Consider the following 17906-nt stretch of genomic DNA (forward strand, 5'->3'; position numbering starts at 1 on the left):
ATAAAACCATAACATACATGCAGCTACACATAAGAGTTTTTAAATGTTTTGTTTTGTTTTGTTTCCAGGGAGGGGAAGAGAGAGGGAGGGTGGGACTGGGAAGAGAGAGGGAGGGGCTATGATTGGGATGTAAAGTGGATAAACTCCCCCCCCCCCAGACAGGGTTTCTTTGTGTAATAACCCTGAATCTCCTGGAACTCTCTTTGTAGATCAGGCTGGCCTGGAATTCACAGAGATCCACCTGCCTCTGCCTCCCTAGTGCTACGCCTGCCTAAGTGAATAATTAAAAAAAAAATTTTTTTTTTTGTTTTTTTGTTTCCAAGACAGAGTCTCTCTGTGCAGCCTTGGCTGTCCTGGACTCGCTTTGTAGACCAGGCTGACCTCGAACTCACAGCGATTCACCTGCCTCCTGAATGCTAGGATTAAAGGTGTGCGTCACCACGCCCAGCCATAAATTTAAATTTAAAAATGTTTTTATCCCAAAGGGATTAGTTGCTTTGTGTTAGAATATTCTAACATGTTATAATGCCCTGGAACATTGCTCGGCATAAAATTTTTGTTTGGTTATTGTTTTGAGATGAGGTCTCCCATACTTGGCTGGGCTGGCCTTGAACTCACTATCTTCCCTCCAGTGCCCTGATGATCGGGGCCTACCGGTGCCTACCACCTTACTGTGACTCCTGAGCCCATTTTAGTCTTTCCCTCAACTGACCTGGCCAGCTGCTTCCTTAAGAAGTGAGCTCGTTCGCTTCCACTTCTGTGCTTGTACACCTTGAGAGATGATACGGCAACAGTTTTTAGTATGAGTAAGGTGTTTGTCCGCAGGTGTTCTGGAGAGCACACAGAGCCCAGGAATTACCTTTTATTTAGAAGCAGCTCTCTGGCTCTCTCAGACCAAGCCCTTTTGATCAAGACTCTGTATACTTCAGGGTGAAGGCAGTCATGATACTCTGGGCATTTCTGAGGTTTGGCACATTCTTTGGATCAGTAGCCCTTGAGCCCCCTGGTAAACTCCATCGTCTTCCTCTCACTGAAATAATAAAGAGGAGCAGGACCTTGATGGGCAGTAGTAGGTGATGGCAGTCTGTGGCTCATACTCACTGTAGTCTATCACCTGTTTTATTGTCCCACAGACACTCACCTGTTCCCATGCTGGATCTGTTGTTTTCATGCCTCAGTAGTAGCTTGAGTAGTCACGCGAGACTGTGGACCTAGGTTGGTTGTGATCAGCTGGAGTAGCAACAGAGGCTGAGATCCAGGGTTGTTGCTCAGCTGGTAGAGTGCTTGCCTCGTGTACACAAAGCCCTGGACTAGGTCCTCCAGACCCTCATCAAACAGGCACAGAGGCACGCACCCAGAATCTCAGCATTGGGATTAGAAGTTCCAAGTTATCCCTGGCAACATTCTGTGCTCAAGCCATGCTGGGCTGCCTTTTATTTTGAAAGTAAGTAGAGAGCATTGCAGAACAGGCTCTTCCTGAGCACATGGGCAGTCCTACTTACCATCGTGGGCCCTGCCCTGCAGCAGGGCTGAGGCTAGGCCAGTCCCCAGGACTCCCGGCGGAAGCAGGGCCCAACCTGGCCTGTTTCCTTCCTTGCACAGTCCAGGCTAACTTCGTCGTGATTGTGGGGGAGTGATGAAGGAGGGCTGCCGTTTTTAAAGACACACAGGCTTTCTTAAACAAGTTGTGTTCTTTTGTTCTGTTTCATAGCTTCAGTCAATAATTAAGAAAGTCATCGCCCACTTCCACGATTTCTCAGTTCTTTTCTCAGTGGTAAGTGGCATCTCGTAATGACCTTTGGAGACGGGTGTCCTCCGTTGCAGTGATGTTTTTATGGTACCCAGGCCAGGAGCACTCGGTTCCTTTTGTAAAGCAGGCCCCATCAGCTGAACAAGCAAGTATGCTCCAGTGACCTAAGCACCATAAGGAATACAGACTGGAAGACAAATGCTGATTCTGTCTAGCTCCTCGGGTGCACACCTCACACACTGCAGGCTGAGCAGCCTGTGTCCAAATGCTCAGGGCAAGAAGTGTTTCCTACTTGATGTTTTGTTCTTAGATTGGGGGCTGTGCATACGTGTATAATGAATACCGTGAGCTAGGACTCAAATCTAAACATAGAATTCACTTGTGTTCCATATGCATCGTTACACCACGCTCGAGTTTCATACTGTATAACAGTTCTGTACAAGGGACTAAGGATACAGCTCGCCAACAGCACTTGCCCAACACGCTCTGTGCCCACACTGCCAAACAGTGCAACCACAGTCTCAAGAAGAATGTCATGATATAAAAATTGGGGCATCATGTTGGCACCAAAAATTACAGAATTGGAAATATTTTATAGTTTAGATTTTGGATGAAGGGTGTTTAATCTGTAATCATTAACATACACACACAGACATGAAAAAGAAAGAAAGAAAAAGGACTCGAAGCCAGGTCCCTCAGGGGAATCCTGAACGTTCCATCTGCTTATTTGATAGCCCCCCCACCAAAAAAAAAGTGACCCACAAATTCTTCCTTTTTAGTTATTTGTGTCAGTTATACCTCAAGTGCTTTCTTTCTTCTCAGGAGAAGTTTCTCCCATTCCTGGACATGTTTCAGAAAGAGAGTGTTCGGGTAGAGGTCTGCAAGTGCATCATGGGAGCCTTTATCAAGTGAGTACAAGACCCCACAACTGGCAGCCATGATTGCTAGCATCTTGTGAAGTGTTGGTGGTTCGTGCACTCTGAAGCCTAGTGATGCCACATGCATACCTCATCCCTAAAACACCACAAGCAGGTGGAATGCCAGGCATGATGGCTAATTCCTATAATCCCATTGCCAGAAGGCTGAGGCAGGAGGATGGTTTTGTGTGTGTGTGTGTGTCCACAGGGAGTAAGGCAGAAGACTTTGAAGTCTCTGTTTCAGTTCCTGCCTTGAGTTCCGTTCATGGCAGACTGTAAATTGTAAGCTGAACTGAACCCCTCCCCCACAAGAATTGCTTTTCACTTACTAGAGGATAAAAAAAGGTTGGTAGTTAGAGTACTTCTTGCTCTTGCACTGGACCAGGGCTCGGTTTCCAGCACCGCATATGGTTCACAACCACTCCTCTCCCCAGTCGCAGGGGATCCAATGCTCTCTTGTGAATTCTGTAGGCATCAGGCATGTACATGGTGCACATAGACGCACGCAGGCAAAACACCCATACACATAGAATAAATCTTAACAGTTGTATTTTTTATGAGTGTGTGTGTCCCTGAGTGTATGTTATATGTGCCACATGTATGCATGGGGAATGGGGTCAGAAGAGGGCGTCCAATCCCCTGGCACTAGAGTCACAGGTATTCTGTGAGGCGCCATGTGGTGCTGGGAATCAAGCCCTGTGGTGATTTTTTTAATATCAGGCATCATGATGAAAGTTAGTAATTAATGCTTAAGGAAACAAAAGGAGGTCTGGAGAGATGGGCCAGCAGGTGAAGGGGCTTGCCACCCGGTCTGATGACCTGAGTTCAGTCCCCGGAACCCACATGATGGAAGGAGAGAACCAGCTCCACTGTATGCCATGGAACAACTGCCCCTCCCCCAATAAATAAACGTTAAGAAAACAGAAGGCTAAGTACGTGACACAGTGCTGGCCACCAGTTCCACGCTGTCAGCATGGTTTGGGGAGGAGTCTTTGCATTAGGGTTGCTGCTTGCTTGCTTGTTTTGCATCAGTCAGGGTCCTAAATAACCATGGCTACCCTGACACTTGCTGTGTGGCCCAGGGTAGCCTTGAATTTTGCAGTAACGTTCTGTCTCAGCTACCCGGAGTACTGGGGTTGCAGCGGTGTGCCACCACATGCATTTTGAAAGATGCATGGGCTGTTTGCAGAGCAGCTCTTACAGAATGGAAACAGGCATGTGCAGAAGGGACGGGTGCCAAGAAAGCTTCTGTCTTCAGTGCTGCCTATATAGGGGACTGCTTCATGCTCATTTTCTAATGTAATTCCTGCCATTTTCTTAAGCCCATGTTTCTTAAAACTGCCTACTAGCAGTGTTCCACGTAGGTATGTAGAGGCAATGCGCAGCCACGTCTGACTTTTTAGGTGGGTACTAGGGATTTGAACTCTGGTCTTCATGCTTACACAGCAAGCACTCTTACCTAACAAGCCATCTTTCCAGCACTTGATATTTAATTTAGTTAAAAAAAATTTTTTTAATCTAAGTAGTGTTCAAGATAGATCATTATCCAAACAAAGATGCATAAAATGCCTGTCAAATAGTGGAGAATGTTACAGACAAGTATCTCTCTCTCTCTCTCTCTCACACACACACACACACACACACACACAGACTATGTTAAAACTGGGAAATCTTAACTGGGATTGGTGCACACCTTTAATCCTAGCACTCAGGGAGGCAGAGGCAGGTAAATCGCTGTGAGTGTGGGACCAGCCTGGGCTACAAAGTGAGTCCAGGAGAGCCAAGGCTACACAGAGAAACCCTGCCTCGAAAAACAGAAGGAAAAAAAAAAAAAAAAGAACTGGGAAATCTATAGCCCTGTAGGATTGTTTAGGCCCTAGAATTTGAAATCAGCCTGGTCAATGTAACCAGATTCTATCTCAAAATGTTCAAGAATAAAGCCCCCTCTACCTCCTAAGAGAGGATGCCAAAAGAAAAGAGTTAATAAATTCAGGTAGTCATGTGGGTGAGATAAAGAAAATGAAATGAGAGTGTGTGTGGTGTACAAAGGTGGAGAGGTGAGACGGTCGTGACAGTCTATGGGCAAAAATGAAACCTGTTCTTAAAGTTAGATGCTGGTTTTTGAATGTAGCAGACGACATTTAGCTCACTCGGTTTATCTCTGATTTCACATTGGCTCTCTTAGGCTAAGGTTACATTGTAAAATGAACATTGCTCTAAATACTAAGCACATAAATATAGTTGAGTTTAGAAAATTGAATTTGATATTACTCCAAAATATTCTAAGAGTTTATTATCTTTTTTTCATTTTAAAAAGGTTTCTAATCACATTTATCTCTCTGTCTGTATATGTGCATGTGTTTGTGAGTGCAAGAATGCAGGTGTGTGTGTTACCTGTAGCCCGGCCAGCAACCAATCAAGACACGGACACTTGTTATATTTTAAAATAGCCTTAGTTAACCTGGGGCAGGGCAGATATCAATCCTCTATACTACTTTGCATAGTGGGGCCTCAGGCATGGGATCCCTGCCTCAATCCCATGCCATCTGCTTCTAATAACTTCTGTATCAGGCTACCTCCCATCTATAATCCCAAATACTTGCTCATGTTCTTCATGTGGGCCGGATTCTCCATCCACGTGCTTCTCCTCCATCTAACCCATGGCGGCCTTCCTCTCTTCAGGTGTCTCTCCTTTCTCCTCTTGGCGGGCCTTCTTTTCTTCTTGGCAGAATTCCTCTCTCTAAGCCCCACCTATCTCCTGCCCTGCCCAGGTGGGATGGTTCTTTATTAAGCAAAAGGTGGGTCACACAGACAGCAAGCTGTAATTAGCATCAAAATACTTCAGACCATCCCCCAACATGTGTGTGCATGCCTATGTGTATGCATATGCATGTGTGTGTGTGCGCGCGCGCGCGCGCACGCATAGCCGCAGTGCAAGTGTGGAAGCTAGAGTAATTTTTCTTGTCCCACCACATGGGCTGTCAGGTGCAGTGGCGAGAGCCTTTGCCCACTGAGCCACCCTGGCCCTCTTTCTTACCTTTCTAGATTAATCCCTGGGCTGGTGAGGTAGCTCATGGGGTAGGGCACTCATCGTGCAAGCCTGGCAACCTGAGTTCAGTCCCCAGAACCCACGCAAAAGTGGAAGGAAAACTGACTCCAGAGCTGTCCTCTGGCCTCACATGCCTGCTGTGGCATGCCTTCACCCACCCACACAAATACACACAATAATGATAAATAACATAATTTAAATGAAATTTTTCCTAAGGATTAAGATTGACTGCTTTGTTTTTAGTATACTTGGAGTAAATACACCTACCTTACGTGAAGATTAATTTTAAGAGTTTGTTTTGCTGTGCCATGTTTTGCTTGGCACTTGACTTTTGCACAGGCCATGGGCAGCTGCAGAAGGCGTTAACTGCAGTAAAAGGACAGGCTTTGCCTTTGCCAGGCACAGGCAATGGCTCATTGTGATTTTGGAAGCAGGAGCAGTCAAATCACCGTCTGATTTACAGAGGAGCTGAGAGCAAATCCAGATGAGCGTGCCTCACGGATGCACTGCCTGTGTGCAGTGCCAGAAGAGTGTGTGGGGTTCTCAGATACGTGCAGCTGAGAACCCAGCCCACCCTGCAGGGCCATGGACAGAGCTTTTACAGTTGTCTCTTACTGTCTCCTAGGCACCAGCAGGAGCCAACCAAGGACCCTGTCATCCTGAATGCCCTTTTGCACATCTGCAAGACCATGCACGACTCTGTGAAGTAAGGTGCTCCTAACCCTGACCTGCAGTGTGACTGGAGGATACTGGGGGTGACATGTGCAGGCAGCTGCTGCAAATAGCTCGATCTCGTCTAGAGTCCTGGAAACTGCGGCTGGAAAGGAGTACGCAGAATCAGAGCGCTGAGGCTCTCGCAGTGGACCTGGGTTTGATTCTCAGGACCCGAACGTTGGCTCACAATTGCCATTTGCCTGTAATTCCCGTGCCAGGGGACAGCCTCTTCTGACCTCTGCAGGCTCCTCCATGCACATGGCGCACATGAACTTATACATATCCACACACGTATACATTAGAAAAAAATGAAAGAAGATACCTTCCTACGAGGAGTTGCGGGGATGGTTCGGTTGATAATGTACCAGTTGTGCAAGGCCCGAGTTCAGATCCCGGGCACCCATGTAACAGTCAGATCTGTAACCTCAGCAGCAGGGAGACAGAGGCAGGCTGATCCCCCAAGCCAGCCTACCTATCAGAATTAAGAAGCTCCAGGTTCAGTGAGACCCTGCCCCAAAATAGGTGGGGCACAATTGACAGAAACAATAGGTGTGTGTGTGTGTGTGTGTGTGTGTGTGTGTGTGTGTGTCCAGAGATTGATGTCCAGTGTGTCTGTCAGTTGTGGCGAGGGTCAGAGCTTGATGGCCAGTTGTGGGTGTTCAGTAGAAAGGCCTGAATTCCAAAGAGGCGGAAGTTGCCTTCTCTTGTGCTCTTGATAAACACACCTCAGGAATGGCATCTTTAGGGAGAGGAGACATATGTTCCCTTGGCTAACACTTCTTCTATCCAAAGATAGACAGGCAGCCTGCTGGGAGTCTCTGCATGCAGAAATGGCACAGGAGCCTCCCTGGTCACACTGCCGGCCTCTGGTGCTTTTCTCGTCCGGCAGCCACGTTTGGTCCTTGCGTTAATTATGCACCATTATTGATTCTAGTGCTCTCACTCTTGAGGATGAGAAAAGGATGCTGGCCCATTTGATCAATGGATTTATAAAAATGGTAAGTTTGTGGGAAAGAAATTTCAGTTCTCTTGGAAACATGACGTAATGCTTATCCCTCTGCTGAGGGCGGCTCACGTCGTATTCCCCAGTGCTTTTCATTTTTACTGAGATAAGATGGAATTAGAAATTTCTTCCGTTTGCCAAGACTCCCTTGGGGGCAGAGAGAGCCAGGATAAGCTGACTGTGGGAACAGGCCAGGGGGAGGGCTGGGACAGGGATTCACTGGCTCATTGGACAAAATGTAGGTGAAAGTTCCCGAGGAAGTGGCTGGACGTGGGGTCTCCTCTGCCACCAGGACCTCCCAGCTGTGTCATCTTTGGTCCCACCCTTCTTCCCATTACCCTGTCCTGAACTGGCTTACCTCTGACCCCATGGCCTAGCAAGATAGGCTCCCACAGCTTCTGGCTGGAGCTTTTTGGATTAACTTGGGAATTAGTTACACGTCTCATTTCTGTTATCGAATACCTAAGGAAAGTGACACAGGCAAGGAAGGGCTTGCGTTGGCTTACAGTTTGAGAGGACAGTCCATCAGGGTGGCAACAGTGGTGGAGATGTCACCAAAGTAGGAACTTGAGGCCACACCTTTCTTTGTGTCCATAGTCACAGAGGGGTGAGGGGGTGTGTGCTCAGCACCATTTTTCCTTGTTATGTAGTCTGAGCCCCCAGCCCAAAGAATGTAGGTGCCACCTACATTTAGGGTGGAGGATCTTTTTATCTTTTATCTTTATTTTCCCAGTCTAGGTAATCCTTGGTAAACGTCCCAGAGGTCGGTTTCCTTGGTGATTCTAAGCTCAGTAAAGCAGGAGGCCCAGGTTCGGTCCCAGCATCTGTGGCAGCTCTAACTGTCTCTGATGCCTGTTCCAAGAGAGCCTGTCCTCTGTAGACACCTGGACTCAGCAAAGCTGACCCTAATTAACCATCACAGCTTGCAAGGCCTGAGAGACTCCTGCTGACCCAAATCATGAACACTAAGAGTGGAGAGGAAGCATCTGTCACATGCATTGTCGGGGGGCAAACCCTGTCCCTGGGCAGAGAGCCACACATGCATTGTCGGGGGGCAAACCCTGTCCCTGGGCAGAGAGCCACACGTGCATTGTCGGGGGGCAAACCCTGTCCCTGGGCAGAGAGCCACACATGCATTGTCGGGGGGCAAACCCTGTCCCTGGGCAGAGAGCCACACGTGCATTGTCGGGGGGCAAACCCTGTCCCTGGGCAGAGAGCCACACGTGCATTGTCGGGGGGCAAACCCTGTCCCTGGGCAGAGAGCCACACCCAGTCCATTATATTCCTTTACTGCAGTGTGTGAATGCTTAGCTGAAGTATGGTGGTGTAGCATAGCTGCCTTTTAGGGGTTTTAATTTACTTTTATTATTTATTTACTTATTTTTGGTTTTTTGAGACAGGATTTCTCTATTGAGCCCTGGCTGTCCTGGACTTACTCTGTAGACCAGGCTGGCCTTGAACTCACAGCGATCCACCTGTCTCTCCCTCCCTGAGTGCTGGGATTGCAGATGTGTACCACCATACCCAGTTTATTTTCAGTTTCTTATTTGATGACTTTATATATACAAATACTGTATTTTGATCACTCCATTGCCTTCTCTTATCCCTCAGCTCCCGGGACCCTTTCCCTACAAGTCTGTCTCTTACTTTCATGGCTTTTTAATTTTAATTTTCTGTGACCCATCAAGTTTCATTAGTGTTACTTTTGTATGCATGGGCGTGAGATTATTTACTGGAACATGGGCACGCATCCATGGAAGCTGACTCTCCATCCCTCAGCAGCCATCATCTGCCTTCTCTACTTTGTACGTGTACGGGTTGCCTGCATATCCAGGCTTCTCCAGGAGTGTCTGAGATGGCCTTGCTTGCCTTCCCGGGCTGTTGCTGGGTGACTCCAGCTCTCCACGTAGCCTCTTCCTGTCCACTCATGTCTTGTCATCTAGTAATTTTGGTTCTTTTGTCTCAAACGATGCTCTTTCACGAGAGTACTCGAAGCTCAAGGCTTTGGATACACAGTGACCCTCAGCTGTACGCTGCTCAGTTCTGTTGGTCAAAGTGAAGGGTCACACAGGGTTGTCTGTGAGCGGGAGGCGGTGAAGAGACCCCAGCTCCCGATGGGGAGCCAAAGGAGACCTCACAGTGGGAAGAGTTGCTTCAGTCATTCATGGAAACATCCTGCCATTTGCTGTCCTGACCCATTCTGGGTGTTACTAAAGTCTTACTGTGTGGTCCAGCTTGTCCTTGAACTTCTGGACCGAAGCGGTCTTCCTGCCTCTGCAGCTAGTATTATAGCTTCACATCACACACCTGGCGTGGGATCCTCTATTTTAATAAAACAGCAGAATCCAAACTGACTGAGGTAAAAACATTGAGGAAACGGTGACCCTTCAACAGCAGGGTGAGGCCGCCCACTGATTCTGTGGGTGCCATCCATTTTGATGAAAATTCACAGTCAGCTTTGTGTTCCTAGGTAGAAAATGGGTCTGGGGACTTTACTGAGTGGCCCTCTTGGTCTTTGGCTTGCACAGCATGCTGACCAGGGCCAATTTATCTTTTTCTGCCTTTGTCTGAAGGTCAGTGAGTCACAGGGAGTAAGGCGTGAGCCTCCCACCTACTGTGGGAACAGTAGAGTGCTGTGCACGCTGATCTGAGGAGCAGCAGATCCTGCCCCACTGTCCAGCTTCTCATAAAGCCAAGGAAAGGGGTGCCAAGGGGTTCTGGGGGAGAAACTTCCTTTGTGGCCCTGGCAGCCACTAGACGCTGCTGAGGTCAGGTCCCCATCAGGAAACAGGAAGGCGTGGCCTGTGTTAGGGAAGCCCCTGTGACAAATGGCTCCCAAGGACCTAATTTATGTTCTGTGAAAAGGCAACGGCTGACAAACAAAATTCCATGACTTCCTTTCCTTCCAAGTCTGGAAAGTTCTATTTTTGCCCTACTTCTGTCTCATGCCTTTGGACTTCTTGTCTCAGAGCTGGGCTGTTGAAGCAGTATTTCAGTTCTGCTTGGGCTGAAGTGACAAATGACCTTTGTAATCAGGGAGCGTAAGTGAGTGAGTGTGTGTGTGTGTGTGTGTGTGTGTGTGTGTGTGTGTGTGGGTGTGTGTGTATGCACACACTCATGTACACATGTTTGTGTTCCCACTAAGAACAGCACTGCGTCTCTTAGTGTCTCTCTCTCCCTCTCTCTAATTCTAGGTCTCCTTCGGCCGTGATTTTGAACAGCAGCTCAGCTTTTACGTGGAGTCGAGATCCATGTTTTGCAACCTGGAGCCTGTTCTTGTGCAGTTGATCCATGTAAGCGTCTCGTCATGTCTTCGCTCAGTGACTGTTGGTCAGTTATCAGTGTGCCACACCTGGGTCACTCTGGGATTAGGTCTCATGTAGTCCAGGCTGGCCTCAAGTTCATTATGTAGTTGAGGCTGGCTTTGAACTCCTGACCGTCCTGCCTCTACAGCACTCCTTTCACCCCTGCCCCTGAGTGCTGGGCCTGACTAGCTCGCAGTCTGTGGTTCTTCAAGACCCTCCTGCTCTTGGGCTGGGAACGTGGTTTCTTGGAGACAGTCAGATCCACAGCTTTGCTGAAACCTTTGAGTGTTCTTAGTCATTTTTTCCTTCTTTTTATGCATGATTGATTTTTTTCTTCTTGTTAACCACCCCCTTTCTCAGAATTTGCATGCTTCATTTCTGCACCATGGTGACCAGAGTAAAGTGGTCTGCACTCAGGCCCTTGTCTAGCCCGAGGTTTCTGCTCTCTTGGGTTATTATTCTACCGATCTGGTGACCTCTGAGTTGAAGGAAATAGTGACAGCTCTGCTTAATATTAAACAACCAACAGCTTTTAAAAACTCAGAAAAAGTAAAATAATAATAATATGTACAAACATTGACAGAAAAACAGCATTTCTATTTTGTTCTTTTAAAAATGATTCCTAGATAATATAATTACAGACTGGATGTGGAACACAGGGCAGGGCCTAGTATTTGTGAGGCTCTAGATTCTATCCCCATGTCCAGCAAAAAACATGGAAGTTTGCCACTTGCATAGCCATAGTCACTCCCTGAAGAAATGTGTGTACTTGTCAGCACTGCACAGTCTCAACCTTGAAGTCAGATCACTCACCACTGCTGTTATTTTCTGTTCATCATCCATCACCCTGCACGCGCGCACGCACACACACACACACACACACACACACACCACACACACACACACACCACACACACCACACACATACACCACACACACACTACACTCACACACATGACACACACATACCACACATACACACCACACACACACACCCTACACAACACATACACACACACCCTACACAACACATACACACACACCCCACACACCACATACATACCACACACAACACATACACACACACACACACATACTCTCTCTCTCTCTCTCTGTCTCTCATTTAACTTTGCACAGTACTTGCTTTCATCACCATAGCTGCCGAAAAATCCAGTTACGCAGAGTGGCTGCAAGGGACATAGGTTAGCGCAGTATTGAGTCACATGCTACATCACACCATCACTTTGCACAGAGCCCAACAGTTGCTGCTCCTTAAAATCTGCCCTTATTGCAGCATGCTGAGGATACCATGGTACGCAGTTTGGGAAACAAAACATCAGCATTCTTTTTAATCAATTTATATCTGTGAAAGAAGAACATACTTTATGTGTAATTATTTCTTCATTAGTATGTTATTTTGCATAAATCACTCTAAGACCTAAACCTAGAGACTTTATCTATAAAATAGGGGTTGGCCATAGCACCCACCCCATAGGGTCCTAAGATGAGCTGGTGTTGTGTCTCAGCTGAGTAACGTAGCTGCGGTTACTGCTCTTGGTGTTACAAACCCTGGCTATTCATTAAAGTGAAAATACTAATCTGTTATGCTCATTAGTAAGTATGGCTAACACAGTGAGTGCCTTTCAGGAACTGTCTTGGAGGCGTTTGCTCAAGCCACAGCGCAACCTGCCTGTTGATCTTAGTATTTCAGCATCCTGGGGCCAGGCCAGCTGGGTTAGTCTTGGTCCATGTTTGCTTGTCTATATTGATGTTTGTGGCGCCCGCATCCTAACCTCTGGGTTGTGATCATTTCATTACCATTTCTGTTTTATTATTTCTTTACACATCTAGAGTGTGAACCGGTTGGCAATGGAAACAAGAAAAGTCATGAAGGGAAACCATTCCAGAAAGACGGCTGCGTTTGTCCGGGTATGTTCTGAGGACAAGGGCCCTAGCCTTGGAACTGCTTGCTGTGGGTTGCTGAGCTTGACATTGCTGTGTTGCTGCTACCAGGGAAAGCTAAGTGTGTCATGATCAGAGCGGCTTAGTGCTGATCTCCCAGATTTGTTTTTCCCTGGGAACAGGTGGGCTAATCAACTTCTGTGTTGTTTTCAAAAGTAAATGTCCAAGAAACTGAAATTTCAGTACAAACCACACATCTCCAATCTCCAGATCCAAAACATTCCAAAATCTGAAACTTATTGTGATGCCAAAAATGGGCAGCACCACACTATGACTGTGCTTCATGTATAAAGTTATTGAAAATGACCTTCAAGCTACATGTATAAAGTACACAGGGAACTTAATTAAATTCTGTGTTTAGACTTGGGGTCCCCTATAGGATACCTCACTGTGTGTTATATACACAAATACTGCAAAATCCAAAACACTTTGAAACCGGGAACACCTTGGATAAGGGATGCTCTCCCTCCTGTGTTCTGACGTGGTTGAGATGCATTTGTATCTCTGTGTGCCAGCTGCATTCCCTTGAATCTTCTCCAATATATGAATACAAACATTTTTCTCTAGCAGTGTTTTCATATAGTGCCCTCTTGCCTGTAACCATTATAGCTTTGGCTCTTGGTCAGGGTTATATCCGTGTCAAGGTTATATCCGATGTCAGCTTCTTGAGTTGCCCTTCCAAGACACAGGAGAGCAACAGTGTCCTTATCTTTAAGTGAAACCACAGCCACATGATTATAGTGAGAGTGAGGTGGCCACCATGCCCCTTACCTCCTGCCTCTGTCCTTAGTGCCAGCCACGATCAGACACTGTGGTTCCCAGCCAGCTTCTCATTAGCGCCGCATCTCTGAGCACTTGGCTTCTCCTTTGCCCACATAAAGGTGTTGGCTCTGCGTAAGTGCGGTGAGGTTGAAGAGTTATTTTTCAAACTGTTTCCCTCCCTTTCCCTTCCCCAACTTTCTAGGGCTCATCAGAACTGGGATTAATGGAGAGAGAGAGAGAGAGAGAGAGAGAGAGAGAGAGAGAGAGAGAGAAGAGAAAGAAAGAGAGAGGGAGAGAGAGACTGTGTCTGTGTCTGTGTGTGTGTGTGTGTGTGTATGTCTGGGTGTGTGTCTCTATGTGTGTGTCTGTGTATGTATTTGTATGTGTGTTTGTATATGTATTTGTGTGTGTGTGTGTCTGGGTGTGTATCTGTGTGTGTTTCTGTGTATGTATTTGTGTGTGTGTGTGTATGTATGTATGTGTTTGTGTCTATGTATGTATTTGTGTCTGTGTATGTATTTGTGTGTATGTGTTTGTGTGTGTATGTGTGTGTATGTATGTATTTGTGTATGTGTGTGTGTATGTGTGTGTGTGTGTGTGTATGTCTCTGTGTATGTCTCCTTGGGAACACGTGCTGGATGGACAGGAGCACACTGGTTAACCATCTACATCTCCCTTTTCTCTAGGCCTGTGTTGCCTACTGCTTCATCACCATTCCCTCCCTGGTGGGGATCTTCACCCGCCTCAACCTCTACCTGCATTCTGGTCAGGTTGCCTTGGCCAACCAGTGCCTTTCCCAAGGTAAGCCCGTCTTCCTATCCTTGATGCTCTCTCCCAACATTGGATGTCTGACCCAGCCACATACATCCCTGTGTGCATGTACTGAGCGGTGCCTTGAAGGAGGAAAGAACACAGCAGCCAGTGAATGTTTCTAAGCACTTCTCTAGTAGGAAGCATGGGAGTCAGACAACACAGAGACAGGTGGAGGGATGCAGATGTTTTTCTATCCTGATGTTCTCCAGCCCATCTCAGGCGAGGCCAGCAGCTAGACACCATGGACTAGGAAGCCCAGAGAGCCTGAGAAGTGGGGGCTGCTTGGCCATGGCAGGTTAAGGATTGGTTTTCTTCCTGCTTGTTCATGTGTTTGAACAGCAGACACATGGAAGTGGAATCTAATCTTTGGAGAGCACATACCCTGCTACTGGGGTGACAGCTCCACTCTCTCCTGAGCTCACCTGAGAGCTTCTTCTAAGCGCCAGAAGGGTGGTGGGGAGGTGAGACAGGGAAGGAAGGGGTGCAGGCTCAGCCCTGAGTACTGCGCATGGATGAAAACATCACCACAGTGTTGGACCTCCGGGCTGCTGGGCCTTCACCCTGAGCTTAAGCTACTGCTGGGCACAGCAATGTGGTGTCTGCTTCACGTTTAAAAATTCATCTGATGATTTTGCTTGAGTCTAAATGCAGTTGAACTAAACCTTAAAAGCCCATCACTGATGCTCTGAAAGCCACACAGAGCAGCTACTGGCCAAATAAATAATGCAGCCAATTACTGAGAGGGGAAAGCTAAATATGAAGCTTTTGGGAGTTGGCTGGTTTTGTTATATCCTCAAACATCCCTGGCTTGCCTTCATGCTACCTTGATTACGTCTCCATTTTTAGTCTGTGCCTCTGCCAGGGCTGAGTCCAGGATCTTGACACCCCCCCCCACCCCCTTGCAGGCCTTCTCAGGACACTAGAAAAGGCTTAGCTCCACCTGTCTGTGCACAAGAGTCTCCACACGTGGAGAGGCTCACGCTGGCATTCACGCAGCTAGTCTGCAGCCACAACAGGCGCACACAGCAGTGCTTCTCACCTAGAGATGGCCCACTTGTGCCTAGCTGCCTTTTCTTTAAACACTGACTTCAGATAACTTCTTGTCCTTGTTTGTCAATGGCTCAAAAGAACCTGTGTTGCTAAGAGAGCATGGACAGGGAAGAGGAACGGAGGGAGTGAGGGTCTGAGCAGAGGCCTGGAGAAGTCTGCTCGATTACCTAGTGTGTTCGGCCACCAGCCGGGTGCACTGAGGCGCTGACTGATGGAGTCTCCAGGATACAGTGGGTGTGGTTCTGCCACTTAGGGAAATAGATGACCTTGGACGAGTTGGCCTTCTTGTGCTTCCATTTGTCCATGTACAAAGCATCACAGTTGAGAAGAAATTAAGTCATATCCTGAGAGCGCTGGACTACTGGCTCCAGGTAGCTGCAGAGTTGGAGTCTTTCACAGCTATCTGGACAGCCTAGCCTCGAGGAGCTAATGGCAGTGCTGTGCTTTTGGAGCTTTGAGGGCCCAACTCACTCTCTCTGGCTGGCTGTCTCTTTCTCTCTTCTTTTCCCTTTTATCTCACCTCCTTCTCTTTTGTCTGCCTCCTTCTCTGTGTTAGATCCTCTCTCAACAATCCGGCTATGTAGTCCTGTCCTGGCTGGCCTTAAACTCGTGAGCTCCTGCCTCAGCTTCCAAAGTGCTGGCATTATGGGCATGTGCCTCCACACCCAATCCCTCGGATTGATCTCTCACAGGCATATGCTTGAGTCTGTGGGAAACCCAGTACCTATTTCAGGATGAAATGGCTGAATTGGGCTTCAAATCAGAGAATGTACAGTTCACTGCAACACAGTGAGACAGCAAGAGGCCAGGGCAGCGTACAGAGCCGGTTTGTTATCATCTCTAGTGACAGTGTCTCTCTTCCTCGCCCTTCAGGCACTCCGTGCCTCCTACAACATGCGCCTCTCCCAGCCCACTGGGTCCAGTGAGTGCTGCCCATGTGTGTGTGGGGGCGGGACACCTGCTGGAGCATGGGAACCCACCGTGTCCTATCTGAAAGATAGCATCTCACAACACTCCTCCAATGCATTCTTTTTAAAACTTCGTATATTTTAAATCTAGTATCCTCTGCTTTTTTTCTCTTCAAATTTTTATTAGTTATTTGAGAATATAGTACAGTGTATTTTAATTATATCCACACCCCTCCCCCAACACCTCACAGATCCACGCCTTGCTCCCAGCTAACTTCATGCCCTCCCTGTCTCTTGTTTTATTAAACCTACCAAGTCCAGTTTGTGCTGCTCATGTACTGTTAGGGCTAGCCATCCACTGACCGTGGTAGACGTAATATATTCCATTCATATTCCCAAGGCTGAGATCACTGTGGAAGAGAGGGCAGGATGTAAAGAATAGTGTCCGTCAGACGTGATGGATGATACAAGGAAAGTCTTTTCCAGACACAACAGGGCAGGTGTACATATGAGTTCATAGTGTTTGTGACAGCGTCACAACACCTACCTGCATGTGCCCGAGCCACACAAGAACTGAGCATAGAGAAGGGAGGCAGGCATGAAGTCCCATCCCTTCCGGGGGAGCTGCTGGGAGAGGGAAAGCCAGTTTTCTTCCGTTCTTTCTGCCCCTCTTCCTCAGTATCCTGAGCCTCGGGGTGAAGTACTGATGTAGGTGTTCCATCTAGTCTCTCACTCTCAGCACTGACGAGTTCTGTATCTCTGTGTTGACTGCTGCTCACTGCAGGAGGGAGCTTCTCAGACCATAGCCAAGCCCAGCCTGGGTCTATGGGTGGACAATATTGCTCTTATATTTGTGTCATTTAATGAAAACACATTGCAAAGGCCTGGGATAGCTCCCTCAGAGTTACTGTTCAGGGAGGCCCCAGAGGTTTCTAAGATAACACAGGCTCTTGCCATTGCCCCTGGTTACCCATCATAACTTCATGGTGAGACTTTGTTGCCGAAGATACCTCACACTTGAGCTGCAGAGTGTACAGAGAAACTGATCTCAAACTGATTCCGATACTTCCTCTTTGTTGGCTAGCTTCATAGTGCCGGAAGGGTCTATATAGGCTGCTATGGGAGAAAGGGCCTCAGAGGTCCTGCCTAGCACTGGACTGTGCATGCTGCAGTATTGCTAAGAGAGATGTACCCACTGGTGCAATAGTGGCACGGCTGTTACTGAAACCACAACACTGAACTTAATGTTGTACATTATTCATCCTACCAAAGATTGCTGAGTGAGACTGTCTGCTCCACTACATGGAGAAGGCTTTTATAGACAGCAGTTAAGGCATAGGGAATAGCTTAGCTACCTGGGACTCTACTTGGCTGGAGCTATATTCATACCCCTCTCCTAATAATGCACTTAGCTGGGCTGGAGAAATGGTACAGAGGTTAAGGGCACTGGCTGCTCCTCCAGAGATCCTGAGTTCAATTCCCAGCAACTACATGGTGGGTCACAGCCATCTATAATGTGATCTGATGCCCTCTTCTGGCCTGCAGTTGTACCTGCAGGTAGAGCACTGTGTACATAATAATAAATAAATAAATCTTTAAAAAACCAACAAAACAAACAAAAAGTAATAATGCACTTAGCAGCCAATTGGAACCTAGGACACTCCCACCCTCAC

The 17906-nt window shown here is 47.5% G+C and overlaps 1 protein-coding gene across 1 annotated transcript in view; it reads left to right on the forward strand.

Moving 5' to 3' along the window:
* Positions 1–17906, forward strand: part of VPS35L (VPS35 endosomal protein sorting factor like) — a 106593-nt gene that overhangs the window by 56116 nt on the left and 32571 nt on the right. Inside the window, exons 20-26 of the mRNA XM_084773409.1 lie at positions 1712–1774; positions 2573–2658; positions 6342–6422; positions 7365–7428; positions 10628–10726; positions 12590–12667; positions 14149–14263. Of these exons, the coding sequence (XP_084629535.1) occupies positions 1712–1774; positions 2573–2658; positions 6342–6422; positions 7365–7428; positions 10628–10726; positions 12590–12667; positions 14149–14263 (586 nt within the window). The remainder of the gene's footprint in view (positions 1–1711; positions 1775–2572; positions 2659–6341; positions 6423–7364; positions 7429–10627; positions 10727–12589; positions 12668–14148; positions 14264–17906) is intronic.

Source organism: Acomys minous (assembly GCF_964271855.1).
Source record: "Acomys minous genome assembly, chromosome: 2".
NCBI classification, from domain to species: Eukaryota; Metazoa; Chordata; class Mammalia; order Rodentia; family Muridae; genus Acomys; species Acomys minous.